This window comes from Chiloscyllium punctatum, chromosome 31 (assembly GCF_047496795.1).
Source record: "Chiloscyllium punctatum isolate Juve2018m chromosome 31, sChiPun1.3, whole genome shotgun sequence".
In the NCBI taxonomy this organism is placed as follows: Eukaryota; Metazoa; Chordata; class Chondrichthyes; order Orectolobiformes; family Hemiscylliidae; genus Chiloscyllium; species Chiloscyllium punctatum.
This window is the reverse complement of record NC_092769.1, coordinates 73003665-73017923: the sequence shown is the minus strand read 5'-3', so window position 1 is coordinate 73017923 and position 14259 is coordinate 73003665. Positions and strand designations below refer to the sequence as shown.

At 49.5% G+C, this 14259-nt stretch overlaps 1 protein-coding gene across 1 annotated transcript; it reads right to left on the bottom strand.

Annotated features, from left to right (window-relative positions):
• Window positions 1-2727: 2727 nt before the first annotated feature.
• On the bottom strand, window positions 2728-11500 carry fam89b (family with sequence similarity 89 member B). Its single transcript, XM_072551047.1, has 2 exons — window positions 11114-11500; window positions 2728-5110 (listed from the first exon to the last, which is right to left on the bottom strand). The coding sequence occupies exons 1-2, from the start codon at window positions 11360-11362 to the stop codon at window positions 4835-4837; spliced, it is 525 nt and encodes a 174-aa protein (XP_072407148.1). The 5' UTR covers window positions 11363-11500; the 3' UTR covers window positions 2728-4834.
• Window positions 11501-14259: the final 2759 nt, after the last annotated feature.

Genomic DNA, 14259 nt, shown 5'->3' with positions numbered 1-14259 from the left:
ACTTGCCTGGGGGAGTGCAGTCCCAACAACACTCCAGAAACTTGAAACCACGCAGGACGAAGCACCACGTCCCAACACCTTCCACATTCACTCTCCACGACCACCTTTTCAACTCAGCTGGGGTTTTGTGTAGAGTTCTGGCTGCCACACTCCAGGAAGGGTATGAACGCATTGGAGAGAGCGCAGAAGTGATTTACAAGAATGAATGATTAGGGGGATAAGACGAGCAGGCGCTGGCCTGGTGGTATTATCACTGGACAGCTAATCTAGCGACCCAGGTAACGTTCTGGGGACCCAGCTTTGAATCCCACCTCGGAAGATGGTGGAATTTGAATTAAATAAAAACCTGGAATTAAAAGTCTAATGATGACCAGGAATCGATTGTTGGGAAAACCCATCTGGTTCACTAATGTCCTTCAGGGAAGGAAACTGCCATCCTTACCTGGTCTGGCCTACATGTGACTCCAGACCCACAGCAATGGGGTTGACTCTTAACTGCCGTCTGGGCAGCTAGGAAGGGGCAATAGATGCTGGCCTAGCCAGTGATGCCCCCACCCTGTGAATGCATAAAAAAAAAGACTTCATTGCAAGAGGGCTGGAGTTTAATAACCGGGAGGTTATACTGCAGCTGTATAGGGTGCTGGTGAGGCCATACCTGGGAGTCCTGTGTACAGTTTGGGTCTCCCTACTTAAGAAAGGATGTACTGGCACTGAAGGGGGTGCAGAGGACGTTCACTAAGTTGATTCTGGAGTTGAGAGGTTGGTTTCTGGGGACAGATTGAGTCGACTGGGACTGTACTCATTAGGATTTAAAAGAATGAAGGGGGTGGGGAATCTTCTAGAAACATATAAAATGACGACGGGGATAGATGAGATAGAAGCAGGGAGGTTGTTTCCACTGGGGGGGGATGGGTGAAACTAGAACGAGGGGGCACAGCCTCAAAATAAGGGAGAGCAGATTTCAGACAGAGCCCAGGAGGAATTTATTCACCCCAAAGGGATGTGAATCTGTGGAATTCCCTGTGCAATGAGGCTATGACACTGAATGTTTATAAGGCAAAGAAAGATATGTTTTTGAACAGTAAAGGAATAAAGGGTTATGGTGAGAGGGCGGGTAAGTGGAGCTCAGGTCATGAAAAGACTCAGCCACCATCTTATTGAATAGTAGAGCTGGCTTGAGGGGCCGAATGGCCTGCTCCTGCTTCTAGTTCCTATGTTCTTAAGACGCTTATCTGCCTCCTGAAATGAGCAAGTAAATACTGGCCTTGTGGACAGTGTCCAAGGTGTCGCCTCCTTTAACAGCTTCCCCGTGGCTCTCTGAGAAACCATTTATACCCGAGGGAAGCTGGGAGTTGTGTTCCTGCTCTCGAGTCCGTGGACCCGGGTTCAAGTCCCACCTGCTCCAGGGAGTGGCGATACTGTCCCTGATCAAACTGATTCAAAAATATCTGCTCTATCACTCTGAGTGGGATGTTTGTCAATCTCAGAAACCCTTGGGAGTTCTGCAACGATTTCCTTACTCCCTAAAACCCGTCCGCCATCAACAAGGCACAAGTCAGGAGTGTGATGGAAAACTCCCCCACTTACCTGGAGGAATGCAGCTCCATCAACACTCAAGAATCTCGACAGCATCCAGGACAAAGCATATTTCATTGGCATCACATTCCACTGCCAATGGCTGGCGATATTGGCACAATTTCCTGTGCTTTACCTGTCTTAGGAGTGTCTGATGGGGGCAGAGTCTAGGGACTTTCACTCCAGTTTGAGAGTTGGGGAGATTACTCTGTATCTAACCCCATGCTATCCCAGGAAGTGTCTGATGGGGGCAGTGTCAAACACACTTTACTTTCAGTTCAGAAGTGTAGAGAGAGCTTTACATTGCGTTTAGTAGCGGGAGCTTTACTCTGTATCCAACCCTGTGCTGTCCCTGTCCTGGGAGTGTTTGATAGGGGGACAGTGTAGAGGGAGCTTTACTCTGTATCAAACCCTGTGCTGTCCCTGTCCTGGGCAGTGTTTGATAGGGGCACAGTGTAGAGGGAGCTTTACTCTGTATCTAACCCTGTGCTGTCCCTGTCCTGGGAATACCTGATGGTGAAAATGTTGAGGAAGCTTTACTTTCTGGTTACATTCAATTCAAAGAGAGTAGGGAGTGTTTTACACTGTATCTAACCCCACGGTATTCCCAAGCTTTGAGTGTTTGATAGGGGCAATGCCAAGGGAGCTTTGTTTTGAGTTTTAAAGAGTAGAGAGAGCTTTACTGTGTCTGTAGACATATGAATCATAGAATCCCTATATTGTAGAAGCAGGTCATTCAGCCCATTATGCCCACATTACCCCTTCACAGGACATCCCACCCAGACACACCTTCTCTACCTATTCCTGTGACTGCATTTCCCATGGCTAATCCACCTAGTCTGCACACTATGGGCAATTTAGCATGGCCAATCCACCTAACCTGCACATCTTTGGACTGTTGGAGGAAACTGAGTACCCAGAGGAAACCCACACGGACAAGTGGAGAATGAGCAAACTCCACGCAGTCAGTTGCCCGAGAGTGGGATCAAATCCCAGTCCCTGGCACTGTGAGGCAGTAGTGCTGATCACTGAACCACCATGCTTTCCCCGTCTTGGAGTGTTTGATGGGGATGTAAAGTAGAAAATGGTCCAATCTGAACACCAAAATCCCCCACTGAGATGGAACATAGATATCAGGCAGCATAACGCATATCCAAAAAAAGGTAAGTCAAATTCATTTATTTGTAATTAATGGTTACGTGTCATGTGATAAACCATATAGTGTATAACTTAATGTGTGTCTGCTGCTCAACTGAAAAATAAAGCAATGCTAAATATAAATTATACAAAATCTCCTGTCTTCTAACATAGATTTCAGAATTCTAACTTTATAACATGAACATGAGTTTTGTTTCAAAGTAACAAACATCTCAATTTCATTGTCAGCAAATTACATTGCCAGCTACAAGAGATGAACAGGACAGAAATCCTGGATCACATACTGACTCTTACTTGGGTATGGCTCTGACACACACACTGACCCTTATCAGGGTCTGGGCCACACACATGTACACATACAGACTCTCACTGGGGTATGGACACACACACACACAGACAGACTCTCACTGGGGTATGGACACACATGGACACGGACACACACACAGACTCTCACTGGTGTATGGACTCACTCACACACACACACAGACTCTCACTGGGGTACAGGCTGCCACACACACACACTCTCACTGGGGTATGGACACGGACACACACACAGACTCTCACTGGGGTATGGACTCACTCACTCACACACACACACACACACTCACTGGGGTATGGACACGGACACACACACACACACACACAGACTCTCACTGGGGTATGGACTCACTCACTCACACACACACACACACACTCACTGGGGTATGGACACGGACACACACACACACACACACACACACAGACTCTCACTGGGGTATGGACTCACTCACTCACACACTCTCACTGGGGTATGGACACGGACACACACACACACACACACACACACACAGACTCTCACTGGGGTATGGACACACACACACACACTGGGGTATGGACACAGACACACACACAGACTCTCACTGGGGTATGGACTCACTCACACACACACACACACACACACAGACTCTCACTGGGGTATGGACACACATGGACACGGACACACACTCTCACTGGGGTATGGACACACACACACACACAGACAGACTCTCACTGGGGTATGGACACACATGGACACGGACACACACACAGACTCTCACTGGTGTATGGACTCACTCACACACACACACAGACTCTCACTGGGGTACAGGCTGCCACACACACACACTCTCACTGGGGTATGGACACGGACACACACACAGACTCTCACTGGGGTATGGACTCACTCACTCACACACACACACACACACACACACTCTCACTGGGGTATGGACACAGACACACACACACACACACAGACTCTCACTGGGGTATGGACTCACACACACACACTGGGGTATGGACACGGACACACACACAGACTCTCACTGGGGTATGGACTCACTCACTCACACACACACAGACTCTCACTGGGGTATGGACTCATTCACACACACACACACAGACTCTCACTGGGGTATGGACACGGACACACACTCTCACTGGGGTATGGACTCTCTCACACACACACACAGACTCTCACTGGGGTACAGGCTCCCACACACACACAGACTCTCACTGGGGTATGAAATCTGATTCTGAACAGGGAGAGTTTGCCCTGATTTGGCTACGATTGCAGATAAAAGAAAATTGACTATGGCAGACTGCGTCAGAATGAAGAAACAATCTCTTGCTCAGAATTCCCGAGCAGTGGATTGAGACGACAGGAGAGCTGAGGCCGCTGCCTGCCTGTCGATTGGAATTCGGAATGCATCAGGAAACCAAGACGGTGTGGGAAGGGGAGCTCCAAAAGTGACCAGATGCAATGCTGCTGTGTGTTCTCTCCTCCCTCCCACTTTACCAATCCCTCCCTCTCATCCCAGACCCTGCCTGCCCCGCTCGGGAATCTGTGCGGTCATGAGGCTGCTCTAAGTCCCCGAACAGCGCCACGGGAAAAGAAATCGGCCTTCCTGACCCCTAACCGCCCCATTTAGGTAACGGGAGCCCAGTCTCTCAGCTCACCACCACTTCCACGGGGGATGACAATAAATGCTCGCCTCTGCCGGTGAAAAAACACACCGCAGGAATGAATTTTTGTTTTTACAAAAGGAAAGGCAGAAGCGGTATCAGCGAGAGCGTCTGTTGTTTATATTGTAATGTGGAAAGAATCCTGCAGCCACTTGTCCCGGGAGTTCTGCGTCGGGGGGACTTTCAGACTCTTGTGCGCCATGTCGTCCTTGCAGTGGTCCGAGCCGTCCTCGTCGGCCTCCAACTCATCCTCATCGTCGTAGTCGGCATTTTCCGAGGCATAGGAGTGCATGGACGAGGTCATGTCCTGGTACAGGCCCTTGTAGTCCTGAATGGACTCGTGCAGCGACCACAGTTGGCAGAGGAGGGACATGTCGAGCTGTCGCAGGCCTACCTGTAGAGGAGAAGAGACAAGGTCGGGCAGAGGCAGGGGAAACACACCTGGCGTACCAAAGGGGTGTGGGGGAACAACTGTGAGCTGCCCCCTCCACCACCCCCCGGCGCCAACGACAGAAGACCACAGCTGGGTTTCGAGGCTTTAGGGGAGAAGTCTTCCCGACGATTGTCCGGTGACCCCAGGGGAGAATTAGCCATGATTCCTCTGCTGCCAATCACTGTCCCCAGGGTCAGAGGTAATCAGCCAGGGGTCAGCTGCTCCCAATCTCCACCCCTCCCTGAGAACCCAGCCAGGCGTCCCATTCCCGATCGCGGATGGAAGACCCCAGGGTTAGGGAGAGGGAAGGGAAGGGTGCATCAGTCTGGAAGCCTGCTTATCCAAACCCCATGTCTTCAAACGCTCTTGATTAAACTGTGCTCAGGAGAAGCACAGAATGGAGTGCTTGGGCTAGGGAGGGTGTAGCAAGGGCTGGACTGTCAAGGTGGGATGGGGTGGAGCCCAGGGCTCATAAAGCCCCTCGTGGCTGTTCCTTCTGCACAGGAGCTTGGCAAGTGCAGGGAGTTAGTCCATGCAGAACCTTTCAGCTGGAGAGTTTGCCTGTTTGGAAGTTAGAAGGAAGGGTAGGGGGCTGAGGGAACTGTCCTGATTAACTATATTGCTGGTAAGCGGGTTATTCAGGATGTCCTGTGAGCCAGATGCAAGGACAGGCTGGACAGCCTGAATAAACAGAAGCAGATGTGACTGCAGATCCACTGGGCCTTAAACACAATCCTCGCCTTCCACCAGCAGGTGCTGAATCTGACAGAAAGAAACAAAGGGCCCTTTCAGGCACAGCATGAGCAAAAGCAAACTAGGAAGACATTGTTCACACAAGGCCAGGCCAGGACAGGCACAGCTTGTTCAGAGCACTCCCTGTGCTGAGCTCAGCTCCAGGCCAATACGTACATGCATAGGAAAGGAAAATAGTTCAGCTGTAGTTTGTACAGTATCATGATCTGCAAGCCCCCACCCCAGTGAGAGTGTGTGTGTGTGTGTGTGTGATCCCGTGCCCCAGTGAGAGTCTGTGTGTGTGTGTGGGATCCCATACCCCAGTGAGATTCAGAGAGAGTGTGTGTGTGTGTGTGGGATCCCATACCCCAGTGAGATTCAGAGAGAGTGTGTGTGTGTGAGATCCCGTGCTCCAGTTAGTGTCAGAGTCAGTGTGTGGGAGAGATCCCGTGCCCCAGTTAGAGTCAGAGTGTGTGTGTGTGTGTGTGTGTGTGGGATCCCATGCCCCAGTTTCAGAGTCAGTGTGTGTGTGTGGGATCCCATACCCCAGTGAGATTCAGAGAGAGTGTGTGTGTGTGTGTGTGTGTGTGTGTGTGTGTGTGTGGGATCCCGTGCCCCAGTTTCAGAGTCAGAGTATGTGTGTGGGATCCCATATCCCAGTGAGATTCAGAGAGTGTGTGTGTGTGTGTGTGTGTGATCCCATATCCCAGTTTCAGAGTCAGAGTATGTGTGTGGGATCCCATATCCCAGTTAGAGTCAGAGTGTGTGGAGGATCCCGTGCCCCAGTGAGATTCAGAGGGAGAGTGTGTGTGGAATCCCGTGCCCCAGTTAGTGTCAGAGTGTGTGTGAGGGATCCCGTGCCCCAGTTAGAGTCAGAGTGTGTGGGAGGGATCCCATGCCCCAGTTAGAGTCAGAGTGTGTGGAAGGGATCCCATACCCCAGTTGCTGTCAGAGTGTCTGTGGGATCCCGTGTCCCAGTTAGAGTCACAGAGAGTGTGTGATCCCATGCCCCAGTGAGAGTCAGAGTGTGTGTGTGAGATCCCATACCCCAGTTAGAGTCACAGAGAGAGAGAGAGAGAGTGTGGGATCCCGTACCTCAGGGAGAGAAAGGAGAGAGTGAGTGAGAAAGAGAGTGAGTGAGTGAGTGAGATAATGTACTCCAGTAAGAGTGAGTGTGTGTATGTGGGAGCCATACCCCAGTTAGAGTCAGCATGCCTGCAAATGGATCCCAATACGAACATCAGCTAAAAACTGGCCTATGGAAACCTGTGTGTGAACTGAATTCCAGTCTGACAAAGACTTGAACACACAATGCAGGCTGACATTGGCCTGGCTGTAGTGAGGGAGTGTTACCCTCTCGGATGAGCCTTTTTTCAAGTGAGGCGTTAAACTGAGCTTTTTTCTACCTTCTCACATGGACGTATACAAAGATCCAGCAGATGTAGGAACAGAAGTAGGCCATTCGGCCCATTGGGTCTACTCCAGCATTCAATGAGATCATGGCTGATCTGATTATCTTCAACTCCACTTTCCTGCCTTTTCCCCTAACTGATTAGAAATCAGTCTTTGCTCGCTCTGAATCTACCTAATAACCCAGCACTGAAAGCTCTCTGCAGTAAAGAATTCCTCAGTTTCCCCATCTTATGTGAGAAGAAATTCCTCCTCATCTCTGTCTTAAAATGTGTGACCCCTTATTCTGAAATTATTCCATCAGACCTGGACACTCCCACAAGAAGGAACAACAAAAGGATATTATAAGCTGGAGAGGGTTCAGAAGAGCTTTACCAGGATGGGACTACAAGGTTTGAGTTATAAGGGGGACTTCTTTCTCTGCAGTGTAGGAGGTTGATTAGATTAGATTCCTTACAGTGTGGAAACAGGCCCTTCGGCCCAACAAGTCCACACCGCCCCGCCGAAGCGCAACTCACCCATACCCCTACATCTACCCCTTACCTAACACTACGGGCAATTTAGCACGGCCAATTCACCTGACCTGCACATCTTTGGACTGTGGGAGGAAACCGGAGCACCCGGAGGAAACCCACGCAGACACGGGGGGAGAATGTGCAAACTCCACACAGTCAGTCGCCTGAGGCGGGAATTGAACCCAGGTCTCTGGCGCTGTGAGGCAGCAGTGCTAACCACCGTGCCGCCCAGTAAGGGGTGACCTTATAGAGGTTTATAAAATCATGAGGGGTATCCGCAAGGTGAATGACAGGTGTCTTTTCCCCAGGGTGAGGGATTTCAAGGCTAGGGGTCACTTTTTTTTTAAAAAGGTGAGAGGAGAAAGATTTAATAAAGACATGAGGGGCAATGTTTTTTTTTAAAACAGAGTGGTTCATGTGTGAAATGAATTTCAAGAGGAAGTATTGGATGAGAGTACAGTTACAATGTTTAAAAGACATTTGGATAAGGACATGAATGGGAAAGGGTTGGGGGGGATATGGGGCCAGGAGCGGGGAGGTGGGACGAGTTTAGCTTGGGATTGTGGTCGGCATGGGCCGGTTGGACCAAAGGGTCAGTTTCTGTGCTGTATGACTCTGTAACCTCTGCATATCTACTCTCTCAAGCCCTCTACGAATCTTGCATGTTTTAATAAGGTTGCCTCTCATTCTTCTAAGCTCCAATGAGCACAGACCCAACCTCCTCAACCTCTCCTCATTAAAAAAAAATCCCTCCATAACCAGGATCAGTCAAGTCAACCTTACCTGGACTGCCTCCAATGCTTTAGATAAGGCAACCCAAAATTTACACAATACTCCAGCTGGAGTCTGACCAATGCCTTGTATGGTTTTAGTAAGTGCTCCCTGTTTTTATGCTTCCATTTCCTTTGAAATAAAGGCCAACATTCCATTTGCCTTCCCTATTACCTCGGAATTTGGATTCATCGCAAGGACATCCAATTCCCTCTGCATTGCAGCATTTTGCACTCTTTTCCCATTTAAATAATATTCAGCTCTTGTTCCTGCCAAAGTGCATAGCCTTGAATGTTCCCATATGCCTGGCAAGTTATTGCCAGTTCGCTTAGCCTGACGATATCCATTGGATATAGGAGCAGAATTAGGTCATTCGGTCCACCAAGTCTGCTCTGACATTTGATCCTAGCTTCTGTGTTCCTCAGCCCCATTCTCCTGCCTTCTCCCTGTAACCCTTGATCCCCTTACCAATCAAGAACCCCTATCTCTGACACTCAGTCACTAGGCTTCCACAGCCCTCTGTGACAACGAGTTCCACAGATTCACTGCCCTCCGGCTGAAGAAGTTTCCCTTCATCTCCACTCTCAAGGGTCGTCCTTTCCCTCTGAGGCTGTGCTCCTGGTCTCTGCTAATAGTGGAAACGTCTTCTCCATGTCCACACTATCTAGCCCTCTTTCTGCAAGTTTCAATTAGATCACTTGAGGCTGGTACATGTACGGAATGAGCTGCCAGAGGAAGTGGTAGAGGCTGGTACAATTGCAACATTTAAAAGGCATCTGGATAGGTATATGAATAGGAAGAGTTTGGAGGGACATGGGCTGGGTGCTGGCAGCTGGGACGAGATTGGGTTGGGATATCGTGTCAGCGTGGACAAGTTGGACCGAAGGATCTGTTTCCATGCTGTACATCTCTAGGATTCCATCACAATCTCAGGCAATACATCCCAGAACCGAACCACTTGCTGTGTGAAAAAAAAAGATTTTCCTTGTCTTAACTTTGCTTTATTCCTAATTATCATAAATCCACATCCCCTCATTCTCAAACTTTTGATCAGAGAGGGAAATGGTTTCTCCTTAGCCTGCCCGAGACCCTTCAGAATTTTTAAAATCTCTATCAAATAACTTTCCTCCGAGGAAAGCAGCCCCGATCTGTCCACGTGACCAACGTTCCTCATCCCTGGAACGATCGTCCGATAAGGATGGCAATAGAGCACCATCAACCCAGAGTCATGGGTCTGCATTGTGTGGTCAGGTACCCTGAAGATACAAGGTGGTAAATGCCAGGAGACAATGGTGTAGTGGCAACAACACTGGACAGCTTTAGCACAGATATTGTGAAACTTGAAAGAGTTCAGAAAAGGTTTGCAAGGATGTTGTCAGGGTTGGAGGGTTTGAGCTACAGGGAGAGGCTGTTTTCCCTGGAGCGTCAGAGGCTGAGGGGTGACATTAGAGAGCTTTATAAAATCATGAGGGGCATGGGTAGGGTGAATAGCCAAGGTCTTTTTCACAGAGTAGGAGAGTCCAAAACTAGAGGGGTTTAGGGTGAGAGGGAAAAGATATAAAAGGGACCTAAGGGGCAACATTTTCCACAGAGGGTGGTGCGTGTATGTAATGAGCTGTCAGAGGATGTGGTGAAGGCTGGTACAATTAACATTTAAAAGGCATCTGGATGGGTATATGAATAGGAAGGGTTTAAGAGGGATGTGTGCCAAATGCTGGCAAATGGGACTAGATTAATTTAGAATATCTTGTCAGCACAGACAGCCTCCAACACTCCAGGGAGAATAACCCAACCTATTCACCGTCTCCCTATAGCTCAAACCCCTGGCAACAGCCTTGCAAATCCTTTCTGAACCCTTTCAAGTTTAACAACATCTTTGCTATAGCAGGGAGACCAGAATTGGACACAGTGTTCCAAAAGTGGCCTTACCAATGTCCTGTACAGCCGCCAACATGAGATCCCCACTCCTGTACTCCACACACTGACCAGTAATGGGAAGCCTCACAGTTGGACTGAAGGGTCTGTTTCCCTGCTGTATGTCCCTGTGCACTTGCAAGGCACGCAAGGCCTGGGACATGGTTGTTAAATTGGGCAAAAGTGAGGATTGGAGATCAGAATCTAGATGAGAGCGGTGCTGGAAAAGCACAGCAGGTCAGGCAGCATCCAAGGAGCAGGAAAAATCGACGTTTCGGGCAAAAGCCCTTCATCAGGAATGAAACCTGATGAAGGGCTTTTGCCCAAAACGTCGATCTTCCTGCCCCATGGTTGTTAAATTGTCCGTAGTGTCAGGTGCATTTGTCAGAGGGAAATGGGTCTGGGTGGGTTACTCTTCGGAGGGTAGGAAGGACTTGTTGGGCCGAGGGGCCTGTTTCCACACTATAAGGGAATGTAATCTAAAAAAAAAGCAGGGCTTGATGGGCTGACGGTCCTCTCTTCCCAGTGCTCTATGACTTTTTTTTGCCAATGGGTTGGGTTGGGGAGAGGGAGGGAGGATGGAGGGAGAATGGAGGGATGTATAGTAGGTGCCTTGGCTTACCATCTCCTTCCTCAATAAGGCCAGGGCTGCGTCCAGATTGGCCGGCTTGTTCCTCAGGAACTTCTCAGTGGCCAAGTGGGGCCGGCTCAGCTCGTCCTGGATCATGGTCTGCTTGGCGTAGAGCCTTTCCACGTCCCTCCAGGAACCGCCGCTGGAATTGAGGATCCCGCTCAGACCCTTGGGCAAGGGGGGAAGCCCCTCGATGCCAGAGACCAGGCTCCCAGAGGAGTCCTCCTGACTCCCGTTCATACCCTCTCCTTCTCTCAGCTGTCTACCTGGTGCATGCAGCAAGGTGTTTCCCCAAGCAGTATCTTCACCCGGTATCTCAGTCAAAGTTTCCTCTTTGTTGCAGGAATCTCTTCCTCTCTCTCCCTTCCTCCCCCTCTCTCTCCCTCTTCCTCCCCCTCTCTCTCCCCCCCACTCCTCCTCTCTCTCCCCCCCCACTCCTCCTCTCTCTCCCCCCCCACTCCTCCTCTCTCTCCCCCCCCACTCCTCCTCTCTCTCCCTCTTCCTCCCCCTCCCTTTCTCCCTTCCTCCCCTCTCTCTTCTCCTCCCTCCAGGAAACGCTACAACCTATGAACACAAGTTCGAAACCAGTCTTGCACTCACTCTGTCTCTGTCTCTGTCTCTCTCCCTTTCCTTCCGATTCTTTCCTTTTTGTTCAAAGCTAAACCTCTCGCTCTCTTCCAGCCGCGCACACACAGAAAGAGCAAATCTTTCAGCCTCTGAGTTGCTGTTGAAAGAGGGACTGGTTTCCCCTCTGGTACAGACCCTGTTCTTTGTTTATATACCGACACGCCCTAAGACTGACCCAACGCAACGTCAAAGGCGTGAGGGCTATTTCCTTTCAAACTTTAAACTTCTTTGCGACACCTCTGTCCCGCCCCATAATAATTTACAAACACCCCTCCAAAGCCCAGGCTAAAAATTCACGCTATTTCCGCATCTGAGTTTTGTTTTCACACAAAAAAAAGGATTTTTGTTTTCTGTATATGTGTATTAAATCCCACTGGTAATTTCTGCACGATCTTTACTCTCCTCCCAGCTTTCTCTTATAATTCCTTGAGATTAGCCACGATCCTCTCACACTGTCTTCCACAGCCGCGCCTCTCTCTCTGCGCTGAGGTGCTGGCAGTAAAGAGGCCCTCGTCGCGCACAGCAAGATCCCACGAGCACGGTGAGAAATAATCCCAGCGATGTACAGCCCGGAAACAGACCCTTCGGTCCGACTCGTCCATGCTGGCCCAGATATCCTAAATTAACCCAGTCCCATTTGCCAGCACTTGGCCCATATCCCTCTGAGGAGAAAGTGAGGACGGCAGATGCTGGAGGTCAGAGCTGAAAAATGTGTTGCTGGAAAAGCACAGCAGGTCAGGCAGCATCCGAGGAGCAGGAGAATCGACGTTTCGGGCATGATTCCTGAAGAAGGGCTGATGCCCGAAACGTCGATTCTCCTGCTCCTTTGATGCTGCCTGACCTGCTGCGCTTTTCCAGCAACACATTTTTCAGCCCATATCCCTCTAAACCTTTCCGACTCATATTGCTATCCTTTTTAATCGGTGTGGGCTGCAGTGCTAGTCACTGTGGCTCAGTGGTTAGCACTGCTGGATAGGATAAATAGACATCCCTGGGGTGATGGACCGAAAGGTCTTATCAACGTTAGGGGCAAACCTGACCTGGAAGATAACTTTGCATCAGGACCACCACAGTCTTGATCCCCTTATTGAGAAAGGTCGTGATTCTGGAATTGAGAGGGTTGCCATATGGAGTCATAGGGTCATACAGCATGGACAACAGACCCTTCGGTCCAACCAGCCTATGCCAACCATAATCCCAAACTAAACTGGTCCCATTTGCCTGTTCCTGGCCCATTTCCCTCCAAACCCTTTCCTATTCACACAGCGCTCCAAAAGCTTGTGCATCCAATTAAACCTGTTGGACTATAACTTGGTGTTGTGTGATTTTTAACTTTGTCCACCCGAGTCCAACACCGGCACCTCTACATCATGGATTTTATAAGGATGTTGATTAGGTCACTTATGGAATACTGTGTTCAGTTCTGGTCTCCCTGCTATAGGAAGGATGTTGTGAAACTTGAAAGGGTTCAGAAAAGATTTACAAGAATGTTTCCGGGCTTGGAGGGTTTGAGCTATAGGGAGAGGCTGAATAGACTGGGGCTGTTTTCCCTGGAGCGTCGGAGGCTCAGGGTTAACCTTAGGGGTGGCATGGTGGCTCAGTGATCAACACTGCTGCCTAACAGCACCAGGGACCCGGCTTTGATTCCACACTCAGGCAAATGTCTGTGTGGAGTTTGCCCATTCTCCCCGTGTCTGAGTGGGTTTCCTCTGGGTGCTCCGGTTTCCTCCGACAATCCAAAGATGTGCAGGTCAGGTGAATTGGCCATTGCCCCATAGTGTTCAGGGGTTTGTAGGTTCTGTGCATTAGTCAGGGGTAATAGGATAATAGGGTCGGGGAATGGGAATGGGTCTGGGTGGGATACTCTTCAGAGGGTCGGTGTGGACCTGTTGGGCCAAATGGCCTGTTTCCACACAGTAGGGATTCTATTCTATTCTTAAAGAGGTTTACAAAATCATGAGGGCCACGTATAGATCATAGGGAGATATATAGCATCAGGCCACAGATCAGCAATGTCTATTCCGTAACTCATTGTCAAATTTTTACTCCACAATGGTCATGTCGCTTTTACCTCGAGGGATTTTCTCATTGAATTGTGAAGCAGGCTTGAGGGGCTGAATGGTCTCCTCCGGTTTCTATGTACCTATTCCAGATACTAAGGGGATTGACAAAGTAGACATAGAGCAGACGTTTTCCCCCTTGAGGGGACTATTAGAATGAGATGTCATAGTTTTAGGATAAGGGGTGACAGGTTTAAAATAAGAGATGAGGAGAAATTACTTCTCCCAAAGGGTTTCGAATCTGTGAGGTGGGCACAGGGACACCGAATAAATTTGAGGAACAGATAGGTTTTTAGTTAGCGATGGGTTGAAGGGTTATGGAGAGTGGGCTGGAAAGTGGAATGGAAGCTGAGATCAGCTGTGATCATATCGAAAGGTGGAGCAGACTCAATGACCTATGAGTGCTCCTAATTTTTAATGTTCTAGTGATTAAAGAGAGGGTAGCCAGAA